The sequence below is a fragment of the Phaethon lepturus genome, unplaced genomic scaffold (genome assembly GCF_000687285.1).
Source record: "Phaethon lepturus isolate BGI_N335 unplaced genomic scaffold, ASM68728v1 scaffold37119, whole genome shotgun sequence".
Lineage (NCBI taxonomy): Eukaryota > Metazoa > Chordata > Aves > Phaethontiformes > Phaethontidae > Phaethon > Phaethon lepturus.
This window is the reverse complement of record NW_010566223.1, coordinates 1-13,759: the sequence shown is the minus strand read 5'-3', so window position 1 is coordinate 13,759 and position 13,759 is coordinate 1. Positions and strand designations below refer to the sequence as shown.

Sequence of the window (13,759 nt, the reverse complement as noted above, 5' to 3'; positions counted from 1 at the left end):
GGGAAAGAGAAATCATATTTTCTTGCTGCGCGCTGCCTGCAGCCCCCCAGCTGCATTAGATCGGAATGTTTGTTTTGCTTTAAACATATGGGGTCTGCATGTATTTATCCCTGCCGTAAGTCTGTTTAATCACTTTTGCCAAAAAAGTTTAACCCACTAGGAATGTAAATAATTTAAATGACCTTCCTCTTCCCCCACCAAGTTGAAGTCAAGCTTGTAGGGGTTTCATGTGTCTTTGCAATTTGACTATATGCTTGAGCAGTAATTACACAGCCAAAATATCAACAAACACAGAAAAAAATTTGCATATGGAAACGTAACCCCCAGCTTACACTTTCCATATAGTTGCTCGTCTTCTAAGAGTGGGGGGAGTGTAGGACTCAGGGGCTCAGGCCTCACTGAGAGTTAGGCTGTGCCTGCCCGGGCAGTGCGGCGAAGGGCTGGGGACCTCAAGGCAGTACAGCTGCCCAAGCATCACGCCTCCCCTGAGATGAAATACCCAGCTCCTCAGCAGCATAACCTGAGCAGTTCCACATTAGCACAGCTCTGCTCCTGGCACTCTCTCTCTACACAGTGTCTCACTGGCCATCCAGACCATCATTCAATAGGAGCTGGGCTCCTCTGAAAACCCAAGCTCTTAATGCTAACCTCCGCTGTGTGTCCTTAAGTATCTTCTGCCTCAGGACTTCAGGAATTACTTTTCTATACACACCAACAAGTAGAATAGTCTAATTAGAGATCCAAGGCATATTAAATATTCTAATTGTTAGTTAGCTCAACAACGCAAACCAAACACTCAGCTCCACAGTTTACCAAAACACTCATTGGTGTTGATCTGGGCAACAGATTCCCTCAAGCAACAGTGTTCCTGGGGTGAAGAACAATGGGACGTAGCCCCACAGAGGTTTTCTCTGAGGGCAGTTTTCCAAGAAAACTGCAAATAACCAGCTGCCACCAGATCATCCTGAGACACGCAAGACTAAAGCTGGTTAGATCAATAGATAAATGGTGGGCAAAAAGATATTTTCTTTGGCCGATATTGCAGAATTTTTCCACTTTCAGGGAGTTGGTAGGAGTATTGAAGTTTAAAGGCATTTGGATGTGAACGGAGTAAAAGACTTGGCTCCAAACCACCAGTTCTGATAAGCAAGGGCCTGCATGGTACCGAAAGCAACCAGGTCAAGCTCACCACTGGTATGACATCCTTGGTTTAAGTGGAGCAAAAGATACATTAAATTGTTTTCATTCTTCTACTGATGCAAAAAAAAAAAAACAAACCCTCATTTAAAAATAAAATTTCACAATCCTGTGATAAGGAGTGTCAACTACAGATCAGTAATATATTTCCTGAGGAACCTGACAATGAATTTAGCATGATACTCACCACATTGGTTTCAGTTACACACCAAATCTTTACCAGGCTTTTGTTTTTTGCTGATTCATCATTTGTAGCAATTGCATTTATTACTGATTTATCAAGCTTGAAAAAAAAAAGAAGGGAAAAAAAAGCTTTATTCCAGCTTGCATCACACACTTCTGTTCAGCTCCACTCAAATAACTCCCCTTGGAAGCTCAGCCACATAAAGCCTGCATGACCATCTATAGTGCTGGAGCTGCTGCTCAACAGCTAGGAGGGGGTTTACTCCCCAAAAAAGGTACAACTCTACGTGCACAAACACATATTCTCCCCAAATCACCCTCCACCTCGTCTCACCCTTTCGGTTTAAACAACTACACTGACACAACTGCCTAAATGTATTTACTGTCATTTTAGGAGCTGTGCACATCCCCTCTGGCCTCCATCTGCCCCTCCAGATACATCCAAGCTTCCCATAGTTTCTGTATCAGCTATGTAGATCTCATGCAGATCTTCTGGATGTGCTAGGTTCTCTCAGCTAGTACTATCTGCCAATGTCTAGGCAACAGGCTGCCATCCCATCCATCCCATGTGTCTGTATTTGTCCTCCCCTCCCTTCCCAGTCCTCCTAGCCAGATCTACCATCATTAAGGTGAAATGTGGGGGGAATAGAAACAGGAAATGTAGAGCTGAGGCTTTATGAAATGTGAATAAAAAGAAGAATCCATCTGCTAATGAGCTTTACCCCAAGGACACAAAGAAGTGAGTGAGAGCCTCTCCCATATTTAGAGCATTTTGATTAGCCATGACTGAACCAAGTAAGCCGCTTCCTTGAGGAGAGAAAGAGCTTACCTCAATGATGAGCTTTGTAAAGGGGTCTGTGATAACTTTTAGTAGCTCAGGGGCATCGTCACCACTTTCAAGATGAAAGGACTCAACTATAGCATTGGTGAGATGGTAAAGATACCCAGAAATAACTTCAATGGGCAACAGCGCAAACACAGCGAGCCAGTTAAAGAAATCATGGATTGTTGCCCCAGCAAAGGCCCTGCAAGGAGAAATCAAAAAACAGAGCTGCTTTTAATCAAATAACATGTGCACAACATCAATTAAATATGATATCATAGAGGCGGGGATGAAGCCCATTTCAAGATGAGAATCATTTAATTTCTGGGATCACAGGAGATGGCTGCTTTGCTATAGAGCACGAAGTTGTCTCCACACCATTGACTGAGTGAAAGAGCCAGCCAGGTGAGTGAAACAAGACAAACCAGAACAGGCAAAAGTGTTCCCTAACACAAGGCTGCCAAGGGTACTTGTCTGAAGAAAGAAGTGTCTGTACAGCCTACGTATGTTTTGCCTCTCACCCATTTTTAGTACATTTTTAATCCTCTGCCAGGCGTTGCCTCTGGGACCTGCTCTCCCTGACTCATGTGGGAAGATGGCTCTTTGGAGCCCTCACATGTTCTTGCAAACTGCTGGTATACAGCTCCCTTCCAGCTTCTCCTCCTCAGCCTGAGGAGCCACAGCTCTTCCCTCAGAGGCACTCTTTCCCACCTTCCTAATAGCTGTTTGTGGTCCTCTTAATTCTTTGCCATCTGCCTGTATTTGTTTTAAAATATAGCTCCTTAAATTAAGCATTGTGAAGGAAGAAAATGTGGAGGAAAAATTCCTTGAAATGCTAATCCTGTAATTCAGGTTCCTACTGACAAACTGCCTGAGGGGAAATCGGGGGAAAATTCAAAGTAGGCCAACAAAATTGACGGAGCTACCGTCTTCAGTTTACAGACTGAAGTGATTGTTAATGATGTTAATGAATGTTAAAAATCAACTTCATTCTCATTATTATTTAAATTATTTTCCTGACCAGATACGAATAGGCCACTTTGGTGTTAGAATGTGAGTGACAGAGAATAGCACAACCAAAGATTCAGGACAGTAAATCTTGGAGAAGTGTGCTTTGGCTAAGTGTATTTCGTGCTTCTGGTATGCCATAAATGACAAGGTACCAAAGTCTCATATCCCTCCCAAGTTCACTGCTCATCTGCAGTAAGCCATGACCTCTTTCAGCGATGACGTCAAGTGCCAGACTAAAAGTTGTCACTGTATATATTTGACAGCCAGAACATTTCTCTACAGTTACCAGCTCTTGCTTACCGTAGACTTAAAAAACCTTCAACATTGAAGTCTCTTTTAAGGAGAGTAGACCAAAATACTGTCATATTAACTTCTTGTACAGCCCTCCCTTAATTAAGAGATAATCAAAGGTGGGTGGTATAGTGGGAGCCGTTGAAAATTTAACCATGTGCAAGATCCAGTTAAAAATGGTGGATCCTTACCAAAACAAAAATCTTTTAAAGGAACCCAATATGCTTTTCTTCAGGTATGTGAAGCCATATATCTAGACAGCATTATACCTTGGCCATGGCCATGCTTGTGACTTTCCTAACTAGACAATCAAGTTTTGGTCAATAGAAAGGTTGAATGGCAGTAGTAGTGATAGGGAATATAGAAGAAAACCTACAAAGAAGGAAGAAAAGCAACTTTTCAGATCTAGTGTTTAAGTACAATACCTTCTAAATTCATTCCTGTCCCCAGCTTGCATGAGTGCCACAATCGTGTTTGTAACTGAGGTGCCAATGTTTGCCCCCATTATGATAGGAATAGCTGATTGAACAGTCAGCACTAGAAAGCAGAAAAGGAAGCACTGAATGAAAAAAATCAGATCATCGGCAGGCTCTTTGTTCCAATGAAAATTTACATCTATTAATGTCACTGGAACCCTGACTTCCCTTGATGTCACTGGGATTAGGTGCTCCAATCCAGATAGGTTTGCTTTAATGAAGCGCCCTGGGAACGTGGTACTCCCATACTTCCACGCTCCCACAATCCCCACTGAAACTGCAGCCCATGGTTATCCGTTTTCGCCACATGTTAGAGGGCCAGAGCAAGATGAAGTCTCTTCTTTCACAGGCATTTTCCTACTTACTGCAGAATTTTGAAACAATGCCAGCGAAACAAATGAAGTTCAGTAACTGGCTAACATGAGAAAAGTATGCAGATACTTCCAAAATTAATGCATTCAATGCCAAGGCTTCCAATGATTTTCATTGCAGTTAAGGACTTACTAATACTACTATTATCATTATTACTTTTTAAATTTTTGTATCAGGGCAACAGCTGTGAAAATCTTTTCCTACAGTCTCTACTCTTACACCCTAAGCTTCTACAACTTGAATACAGGTGGGAAGTTTGCACCCCAGACCAAGATTTATGAGTGATCTCTAGGAAGATACTGTAAAGCAGACTTACGTGTGGAGGACACCATGCTGACCACAATGGATGAAGAAGTGCTGGAGCTCTGGACCATAACGGTCACCAGAACTCCAATCACCAATCCCGCAACAGGATTAGACAGCACTGAATCATCTTGAAAAATGTCCCCTGCCGCTTTACCTACAAAACACCATATTCTCAGAGTGAGGGAAGTGCAAGGTAAAGTCCATAGGAATTATCAGAGCATTTAATTAAAGATCATTCAACCATTTAATTGATACATATATAGCCATGCTTGCCAGCCAAAAAATGTACAAGGTTATATAGCCCAGGGATCCAAATTCAGGTCCTGAACTCTCAGTTTCTCAGCTGTCAGAGAATACTTTATATTCTCTCATTTCAGTGACTGAACAAGCTCTGCTGAACTCTGCAGAGAACTATATAAAACTACAGCCATCAGAGGAAAGATTGTAGGACAAAAAACCACACATGCATAGATTTAAATGCTATTACTGCCTTGTTATTTTTGGTTACTGCGTCAAGGAAAACTATTTTAACAATCCTGAGTAATTCTGTTCCTGTGGCTTTCTGTGTTGCCAAAAATCCAAAATACCTCCCCAGAAGCTTACATATTTCTCTGATAACCACTTCTGAATCCATCAGCAGAATTCAGCCCTTGGACATAGGTAAATGTAAAAAATACATTTCAGTAGTTTAACACCTTTGAAAGATCTGGGGGACATTTCAGTGCTGGATGCTTTTATCAAGAGCACAATTTTCATATTTCACCTTGTTAAAATGTCTTTCACATGGGACAGATTTATGCACAGATGCATTCATGTAAACTGTCACTAAAGTAACAAGACCCTACTAAGAAATCAGGGCCAATAATCCCTACATCAACAGCTCTTTGGAATTTGAGAAACAAGGGCCCTTTCAAACTGAAGGTCAGTCTTCGATCAGAGCAACTTCCTTCTGAGTCTATATCTCAACACACAAACCTATGGGGAACGTTCTTGAAGAGTGATATTTGTAATTTAGTCGCTCAGATGAAATTTACTGCCTCATTCATAGTTTATTCTTGATATTTTAGACATTTTCATACCTCCTACCAGTTGAAAAGCAGAGCTCAGTACATCCAGAGAACACACGAACAAGTAGAGTAATCCAAGTAGCATAATAAACTTCCCTATCCCATAGAGTACACGAATGATTTTTCCTTTTCTATCCAATTCTGCAAAACAAACACATTATGCATAAAAGACTTGCTTGATGTGTCTGGTGTTCCCTGTGGAACAGTCTACCACACAAGCAGAGACCATAGGTTCAGAGAGAGTGTCATGACCCCAATGTGTGATTAAACCCGAAAGAATGTTCTTCTTGATCAAATTGTAACTGCAAAAGCAGGTAGTTCATTTACCTAGTTTTACCATGTAAAAGCTTTTGGTGTATGACAAAAGCCTTATGAAGTCTGAGGTTGACCCTTGGTTTTACACAGTCATCCTACTGAGTAAACAAAGACCAATAGGAGCCTGGATATAAAACCGTATCAGTTTTGGATTGTTTTCCATATATCTCCTTGTGTTTTAAGGAGGGTAAGCAGCATGATTTCCAGATTCTTCTTAACTGACTAAATAAAATACGCCCATTCGCTGTTTGGGAAGGTGAGACAGTGAAAAGCCTACATCTGAAAACTCCTCAAATCTTAAATTCATTTCTGCAGCAAATATAATTTCAGAAAAATAACTGAGACAAAGGGAGCAGAAGTAATGGAAAAAACAAATGCAGGTAACTTATTTACTGAGAAATGGCTACCTGACCACTTGACCCCAGTGTCCTGCAGTTCTGGCAGAGCCCATGGGTCACCTTCTTCTGGCCTTGTCTCATCTATCAAGGCTATTGTGGAAAATGCAGGTTGAATTTCCCCTTTATTTCCAAGTGAAGCCACATTGCCTGATGAAATAGAACATTTAAAAAACAGATTAATTAACTTCCATCTTCTCCAAGGAGCCCCAAAACTTACATATTTCTGTAACTCACAGGTGAGCGCACCTTTGTAGTTACCTTTGTAATTTTCTCCTTCTTTCCCAGCCATGTTCTGGTTTTGTTTGGAAGAGTCCCCAATATAGTTATTGGTTTCAGGCTTTTCCACCTCAGGCCAGGGAGCCATGATCTGCGACTAACAAAGTAGTGCTGATTAAAATGCCTGTGCAGTCAAGATATTCAACTTACAACAGGGTATGTGAGAAATATGATTAAGTTTAAGAGCAAAAGAGATGCAAATGGAATGGAGGCAATATGTCCTTAAACACAGCTTTCTACTAATCTTTGTGAATTATTCCTTTATTTACAAAATTGATGTCTCAGTTGTTTTTTAAATTAGACAGTTGATTTATTTGTGCAATTTACACAACGAAAAATAAATTTCCATCTCATCCCTGTCTTCTTGTTCACTTTTAACTGTCATGAAAGCAAAGATTCTTCTGCTTTCCAAACCTTAGCATTTCTTTAATTCATTTTATCTCCTTTCAGCAAACAGTCAGAGGACTGTTTTACTTTCTTCCACCTTCTGGATTTAACTGACTGCCTTTACCAAACTGGTAATTCAATATACAGACCTTAGCAAAGAAAGATCTTCCCTACAGCATTGCCTAGTTTGGGTCACATATACTAAACACCATCTTCTTTATTGGTTCATTCCCATGGAAGCATGGAGAGGAACATGACTCTGGGCAAGGTAGAGGAAGATCCCAGAGCTTCAAGCTCCAGAATGACGTTTGCTGAATGACTGGACAAGAGCGTAATTAGACAACAGTGGCCATTTGCAGGTCTGTGTTTGCCTGTAACCCACAGCTGACACTGCAAGCGGAGTTGACTTAGTGGCAGCAAGGTCAGGCTCACCCATCTCACGTAGGGTCTCTGCCTGAACCTCTGCCTTCCTGACCCCTTTTGAGCACATTTGACATGCATTGTAATATTAACCAATAATAACTTCAAAAATAAGACATCACATGGCCAAATCCTGCTGGCACAGGTACAAGCACATGTGACAGACCTATCCCAGCCGCAAGAGGAGGAGGCAGCTGTTCCTTGAACCAAAGTCTGGAAGAGCCCTACTTACTTACTGCACCAATACCGGTAGCCAGAGGGAGGGACATGAAAGAGGAGGAAGGTGACCATGGGGAGCCAAGGCAATATATGATAATGCTTCTACTTTTCCAGGCTTGTAAGGCTGTTGGTCAGCTTAGACAGCATGACTGAGAACTCAGCAGAAAGGAAGAGAGAAGTGAACCCTACCCAGAAAAGCCTCACCTTTGGGTCTGTCTCTTCCACCTTCTCTGCCACACGAGTTGGTCAGTGCTGCGGGCAAAGCTGCCCCGCGGCCGCCACCGCTGGGACCCACGTGGCTGAAACATCGCTGAGCAAATTTGCCTGCAATACTCCTTATAAACACGGCACGTGTGCCCAGCCTCCGAAAGTCAGTGTCAGAGTTGGTATCATGCTCCCGTAAACAAGGCTTACCTGCATTTAGCAGCCACTCTAAGGGAGTATCATTAATCATTCATTTAATCATAATCCTTTATGGAGCTGATGGTGAAAATGTTTTGTCCCTGCCCGTGTCAATAAGCCACACATCCTCCTCCTTTCGCTGGGAAAGAAATGTCACAGACAAAATCACTCCTGTCTTACTGTAACAGAGGAGGGTATTGTTTTCTGGCACTCCACAAAGGAAAGAGTATCTCCCCTTCCACATTAGCAGGAAAAATCATTCTACAGTCCCATTAGCAAAAACTATGCTTTTACACATTCTTTATCTGTAGCGTAAGATCCAGAGCAGCTCCCAGAATACACAAAGAAAGATCTCAGAACAGACGGAAGAAAATCACTCTTGCCTGTTTCAACAAGGGTTTCCATTTGCTTGGAGCAAATGCTCATATTTTCACCCATGCCAGAACAACCTCCAAGCCCCACCCATGCCAGAACACCTCCGTCTTGTTGAACGAGTTTCATTTATTCATGGTCAGCATTTAAAGAGCTCTAAAAAAAAAACCCAAACCTGCTCAGCACCAGTGCTTCTTAAGTGAAATGCAATTGTGAAAATGCATTGGAAATTCAGATGTGAAGTTGCATATTCCCACCATGGAGAGACACAGAACATGCTGGACACCACCAGCCCGACAGACGCCATCCGTACTTTTACAGCTCTTCTGTTAAGCTCAGAATGGAAACGAAGGATTCAGCTTGCATGATTACTATATGGGAGCTGAGCCGATGCATTCACTGGAGAAACTGGAACTTGAAAACTTCAACAGACAAACAGCCTCTATGTCTCCTAAATAAACTCACCCAATTCAAGAATTCAGCAGGGCATTTTTTCATAATAAGCATCTCTCATGTTCCTGAGGTGCTCAGCATCCCACAGGTACGTCATGTATTATTATTGTTTTTGCTTTATGTGATTAAATACCCTAGAATGAGAGTTGACCACCTCTGTGGAGGAAGTTTTTTTTATAGGTATGTATACAAAATTATTCATAAGATTCCTTGCCAACCTCTGACCTGGGAAGGTAGACTTGAATACCGGAGGTCCTTACAGTATCGGCCCTTGTGCATTTGGGTTTGCAGAGGTATTACTAGAAGAGCCCGTTCGATGTGATTGGTATCAAGGACTGATGAAAGCAGAACCATCTAGATCCTTGAAGCGCTACCAAAGCTGACAGCTTTCTCCAGAACCTGACCCTTGTTAAGAGGAACAGCTGAGAAGATAGTTTACAGCCACCTGATACTCTGTTTGCTAGAGTCCTGGCCACAGCTACTTACTGTTAATTAATTGCTGTGCTACAAGGATAACCTACATTCTGCTGTTCTCCCTTCAAAGAATTCTTCCTTGGCCCAAATACAGACATTAACATATTGAGAAAATACTCAGAAGAAAATCTGGGTGCTGCGGAGGAGCAGAGCAGTGGGTGACAAAGCTAACTGCATCATTCCCTGGCAGCTCATATTAGCTGCGTCTTTGCAAAGGCTGACGTCAGGCGCAGTATAAAAGACCAACATCATTTGACGCAAGATATAAATGACAATGAAAGCCCTAATAGTGGTTTACTTTTGAACACCGAAGACATAACTACACTGCAAAGGAACATGTTAGAGAACGGGCAGAGGATGGGCTGGTGACGACGCACACCGCAACAAGGAGCTACGTTCAGCTGGACACACCGGTCCAGGTCCATTGGCAGGATAGCCACAATTGCTGGACGAGGTGCCCGGAGTGATGAGCGCTGCCCGTCCCCGTGCCAGCCCGGGTGTCTCAGCGCCGTGCGTCCGCTTCCCACCTTAGCTGGCAGGGCGCCAGCCGGGATGCCTGCACCCGGGGCGTAGTCGTGGAGCTCGCACCCGGATAAGCGTTGGCACTTTGGGTATCCACTTCTTCAAAGCTGTGCTGAAATGGGAGCCAATTTCCTCCTGAAAGTGGCGGGTCAAAATATGCTATGCATATTGCAAAGGTCTGGAAACTAATGCCTGCGTAAACAGTAATCCAGTCCGTTTCAGTGAACCTCACGGCAAATCCTCTCACGCCACCATGTGCGCTCCTTTCGCTGTAAGTATAGTCTTTCCCCACCTCTGGAAAATGCTAAGTATGTGTGACATCCTTTCTAACTCCAAAAGAAACTGAAACCTCTTGCTCCGAAGAGGGAGATAGATGGCAATCAATGACATTCAAATTCTGAAGCAAAATGTGAGAGTCGAAGCCAAAGTGGGCTCCCATGGTTTTATATCCATACTGACTCTCTCACTGCAGCGTTTCAAAGAGTTAAAGTCTCTGGGGAATTAGGGAATTATCTGAGCAACACTGGGTGTCATGCAGTTGCGTTCCTCAGTGACTCACTGGGCTGTAACAGCATTGCCTCTGTTGCAGGGCTAGACTCTGCGTGCTTTTCAGTTTTAAATCAGGAACAGTTGTAAATGCATTTATTTTGCTGGACTTAACACCAAGAATGTGAAGTACCACTTGCATGTGCCTGGACAGTATTGTTTGTACCTCTCCACCCGTGACAGCTCACTGAAAGGCCACGTTGTGCCTGAAATAAGAACTACGAAGCAGTAACCCTTAAAGAAATCTCACCTCCAGGGGAACAGACCCAGTCAAACCAAGATGAAATAAAAGTACTGGAGAAAATAGCAGTATTGTCAAAACCAACTGGTAATAACTGCAACAACCACCAACATGACCATACATGTGCCTATAGGTTGCTTAAGCAGCTCTAAATCAAGTTTTGGGTTCAGCCAGGCTTTCCCCTCTCTCGCTCGCTCGCTCTCCTTCTCTCAGCTTTTCTACAAAAGCACATAACTCTCTTGTCATTTGCCATTGTGCTACGGGTTTTATGTTAAGATGGGATTTATCAGCTAATCTGATAGCTGACTATATGACTTAGTAAAAACGAGTATTTACCATGCATACTTCATAGGAGTAAATACCAAGCTACATAGCCATTGTTCTTATACACAGTTTGAAGAAACACTGTCTTTTTTCCCCTCAAAATGTGTAATTTCCAACCTAGAAGTACAATATGTAAAGACAGGAAAGGAAAGATCTTCAGCCAGCACAAATTCATTCAGTAGCTTTACATCAGCTGATAATTTTGCCCCAGAACCTGTTCCATGGCAGCCACAAAGCCCCAGGTGCAACAGAACAGGCAACGACTTAAATAAACACCAGCAATGATTCAGCCCTGCTAGGAGCAAGTCTTGTCTTTGCTCTGGCACCAGCTATTTCCTTGGGGCTTCTTCTCTGAAGAAGTTAGCAGGCTTAGCCAGCATGTAAACCTTCAACTAATGGAGTAGTAAAGGAAAAATAGACATGTGAAAGCTAAAAAAAAAATGATCATTGTGCTCACTGTTTATTCCTATGGATCCCTGAGACTTAATGCTCACAAGCTTGAATGTAACACGTAGCAAAACTAAAAAAAACATATAAAACAAACTATTAAAGAGAACTAATTTCTAAGCAAGTGCAGAGAGGAAACGAGCCCCAAACATTAATTTTTGCTTTCACAACAAGCAAAGCATCAGACACTGCCACTGAGGAGCCAGAGCCAGGAAATATCAGTGGACTACTTGAAATGCCTACCAGGTGTTTAAATGAAACAATTAATTTTTTAGAGTAAAATAACAGCAGCAATAAAAATCCCACCAACAAGGCACTACAACAGATCTACCCCACCCCAAACACGAAACACATAGTAAAGAATTGAGAGAGGAAAAAGTAATGACATAAAAAAACCCAACTTACTGATTTAATGGCAGAGCTGCTAATAAAAGTTTCTGAGAAACCAGTTGATTTCTGCCTACTGCCACATTAGTTGAGCTAACCACATTAGACTGATGTATTCCTTTTCCCTCCGTGTATGAAGCTGAATTAGCATAAGAAAATGTTTCCATCAAGAATAGCCTGACACAGCCATAGTGCAGCACACAGACTTTACACACTATCTATGCTAACACACGAACTGACAGTATTTCCTTCCAATGTTTCATTAATCATAGCCTAGACATTTTCCAGTATCCAATACCACTGATTACTATGACTTAAAATCTCACTTCTTTTCAATCCAAACAATAGTTAAAACATACTTACTTATGCTGTAGGCAGTTATTTCTGGGTTTTTTGACACATGCTAATAAAATGCTTTTTTTCTTTTCCATATTCCATAAAAATAGATCTCGTTATTTGCAGACAAAAAGTAGCACAGTTTGTTTTCAGAACTATGACTTTTTTATCACTTCCTTAAAATATAAATGCAGTTGAAAGAACACAAGGTGAAAATGCTAACAACTGGATGACATTTCACATGCCACTCAAGTTCCCCAGGTTAGCTCTCTGTTGCCATTCCTTGAGCTGCAAAAGCAGACCTCTAGATTTATAAGCTAAACAAGTTCAAAAAAGAAGAAAAGAAAACTTGGTCTTAGCTATTCTTACTTACCACCTCTTTATTCCCAGACAACAGAGCGAACGGATCAACTGGGCAGCCACTGAAACCTGCAATATATATAGACAGGTGTTGAGCAAAGTTTGCTTTCATCACTGCTCACTAACATTCCTATTTTACAGTCCAGAGGCACTGCCTACCTGCAACTTAATGATCACAATCAACCTTTTTTTAGCAGGAGTGGGCAGCAACCAAGACTGCTAAACCTACGGCTATTTCATACTTATCACATTCTAAAAAATGTCCCATCAGCATTTAAGTACAAGTTACTAATGTATTCATGTGAATGCTGGGGAGCGGTTTGTTCCAGCCTGAAAAATTGCCGTCCACCTGATCATTCAGTAATCTTTTTTCCAATAATAATTTTCCAAAAATATTTTGCCATCTCAAAAGTCTGTCAAAAGAGGGTGAAGAAGATGTAGTACTGTTATTTGTCTGTTCAGGTGCCCATTAATCTGCCTAAGCACAGAAGTGAAGGAGAATCAGATAAAAAGCGGTGTAAGTAGGAAACACGTAAGAACTTCTTTGAGGACAGAGGATGGAGTTTCATTCTTATCAGTACTCAACGTTTACAATTAAGGCGAGCTCATTAGCATTTTGGCTGTGGCTCTCCTTCTAAATGAGATTTAAAGATGTAAGGACACCTTTGATAATTGCATTCGGAATGCTAGCGAGGAAGAAGACTGTATAAAAGATAAATGTAAGTAGATATTCAATAAATACAGTATGTAGTACAGATTAGACAAAGCAGTCACCAGCAGTGCCGTCTGTTCTACCGTACTGACCAGCTTACTGAGGAGTTGGGGTGGGCTGTTTTAGGTACTGTAGCTTTATTATCTTTGAATTTTTTCCGTTTCAACAGGCAACTTATACCGAGAAAATAAGCTGTAAACCAGCAGCCTAATCAGCAGATCTGCTCTGTCTGCGTGCACGCAGTCATATCTCCCAGACTTAGTAACCTAGAAAAACAAAACTCTTGCTTTTTTGCATCTTGCAGCCCCGCAGACACCCAGCCTCCAGAGCTGGTGCCAGAACTTACTCTTCACCCGCGTCGGCACCAGGAACGTTTAACCGGCGGTGACCGTAAAGCCCCCGCAGGCAGCGGCGCACCGCGGCGGCGGCGGCAGCGAGGAGC

General features: G+C 42.1%; 1 protein-coding gene across 1 annotated transcript in view; it reads right to left on the bottom strand.

Annotated features, from left to right (window-relative positions):
* SLC34A2 (solute carrier family 34 (type II sodium/phosphate contransporter), member 2) overlaps positions 1 to 12,717 on the bottom strand; it is an 18,674-nt gene extending 5,957 nt beyond the window's left edge. Inside the window, exons 1-8 of the mRNA XM_010295420.1 lie at positions 12,619 to 12,717; positions 6,698 to 6,812; positions 6,449 to 6,586; positions 5,739 to 5,867; positions 4,670 to 4,813; positions 3,931 to 4,042; positions 2,210 to 2,405; positions 1,385 to 1,480 (exon numbers count right to left, since the gene is read on the bottom strand). Coding sequence (XP_010293722.1) covers positions 1,385 to 1,480; positions 2,210 to 2,405; positions 3,931 to 4,042; positions 4,670 to 4,813; positions 5,739 to 5,867; positions 6,449 to 6,586; positions 6,698 to 6,812; positions 12,619 to 12,717 — 1,029 coding nt within the window. The remainder of the gene's footprint in view (positions 1 to 1,384; positions 1,481 to 2,209; positions 2,406 to 3,930; positions 4,043 to 4,669; positions 4,814 to 5,738; positions 5,868 to 6,448; positions 6,587 to 6,697; positions 6,813 to 12,618) is intronic.
* Between the last annotated feature and the right edge of the window lie 1,042 nt (positions 12,718 to 13,759).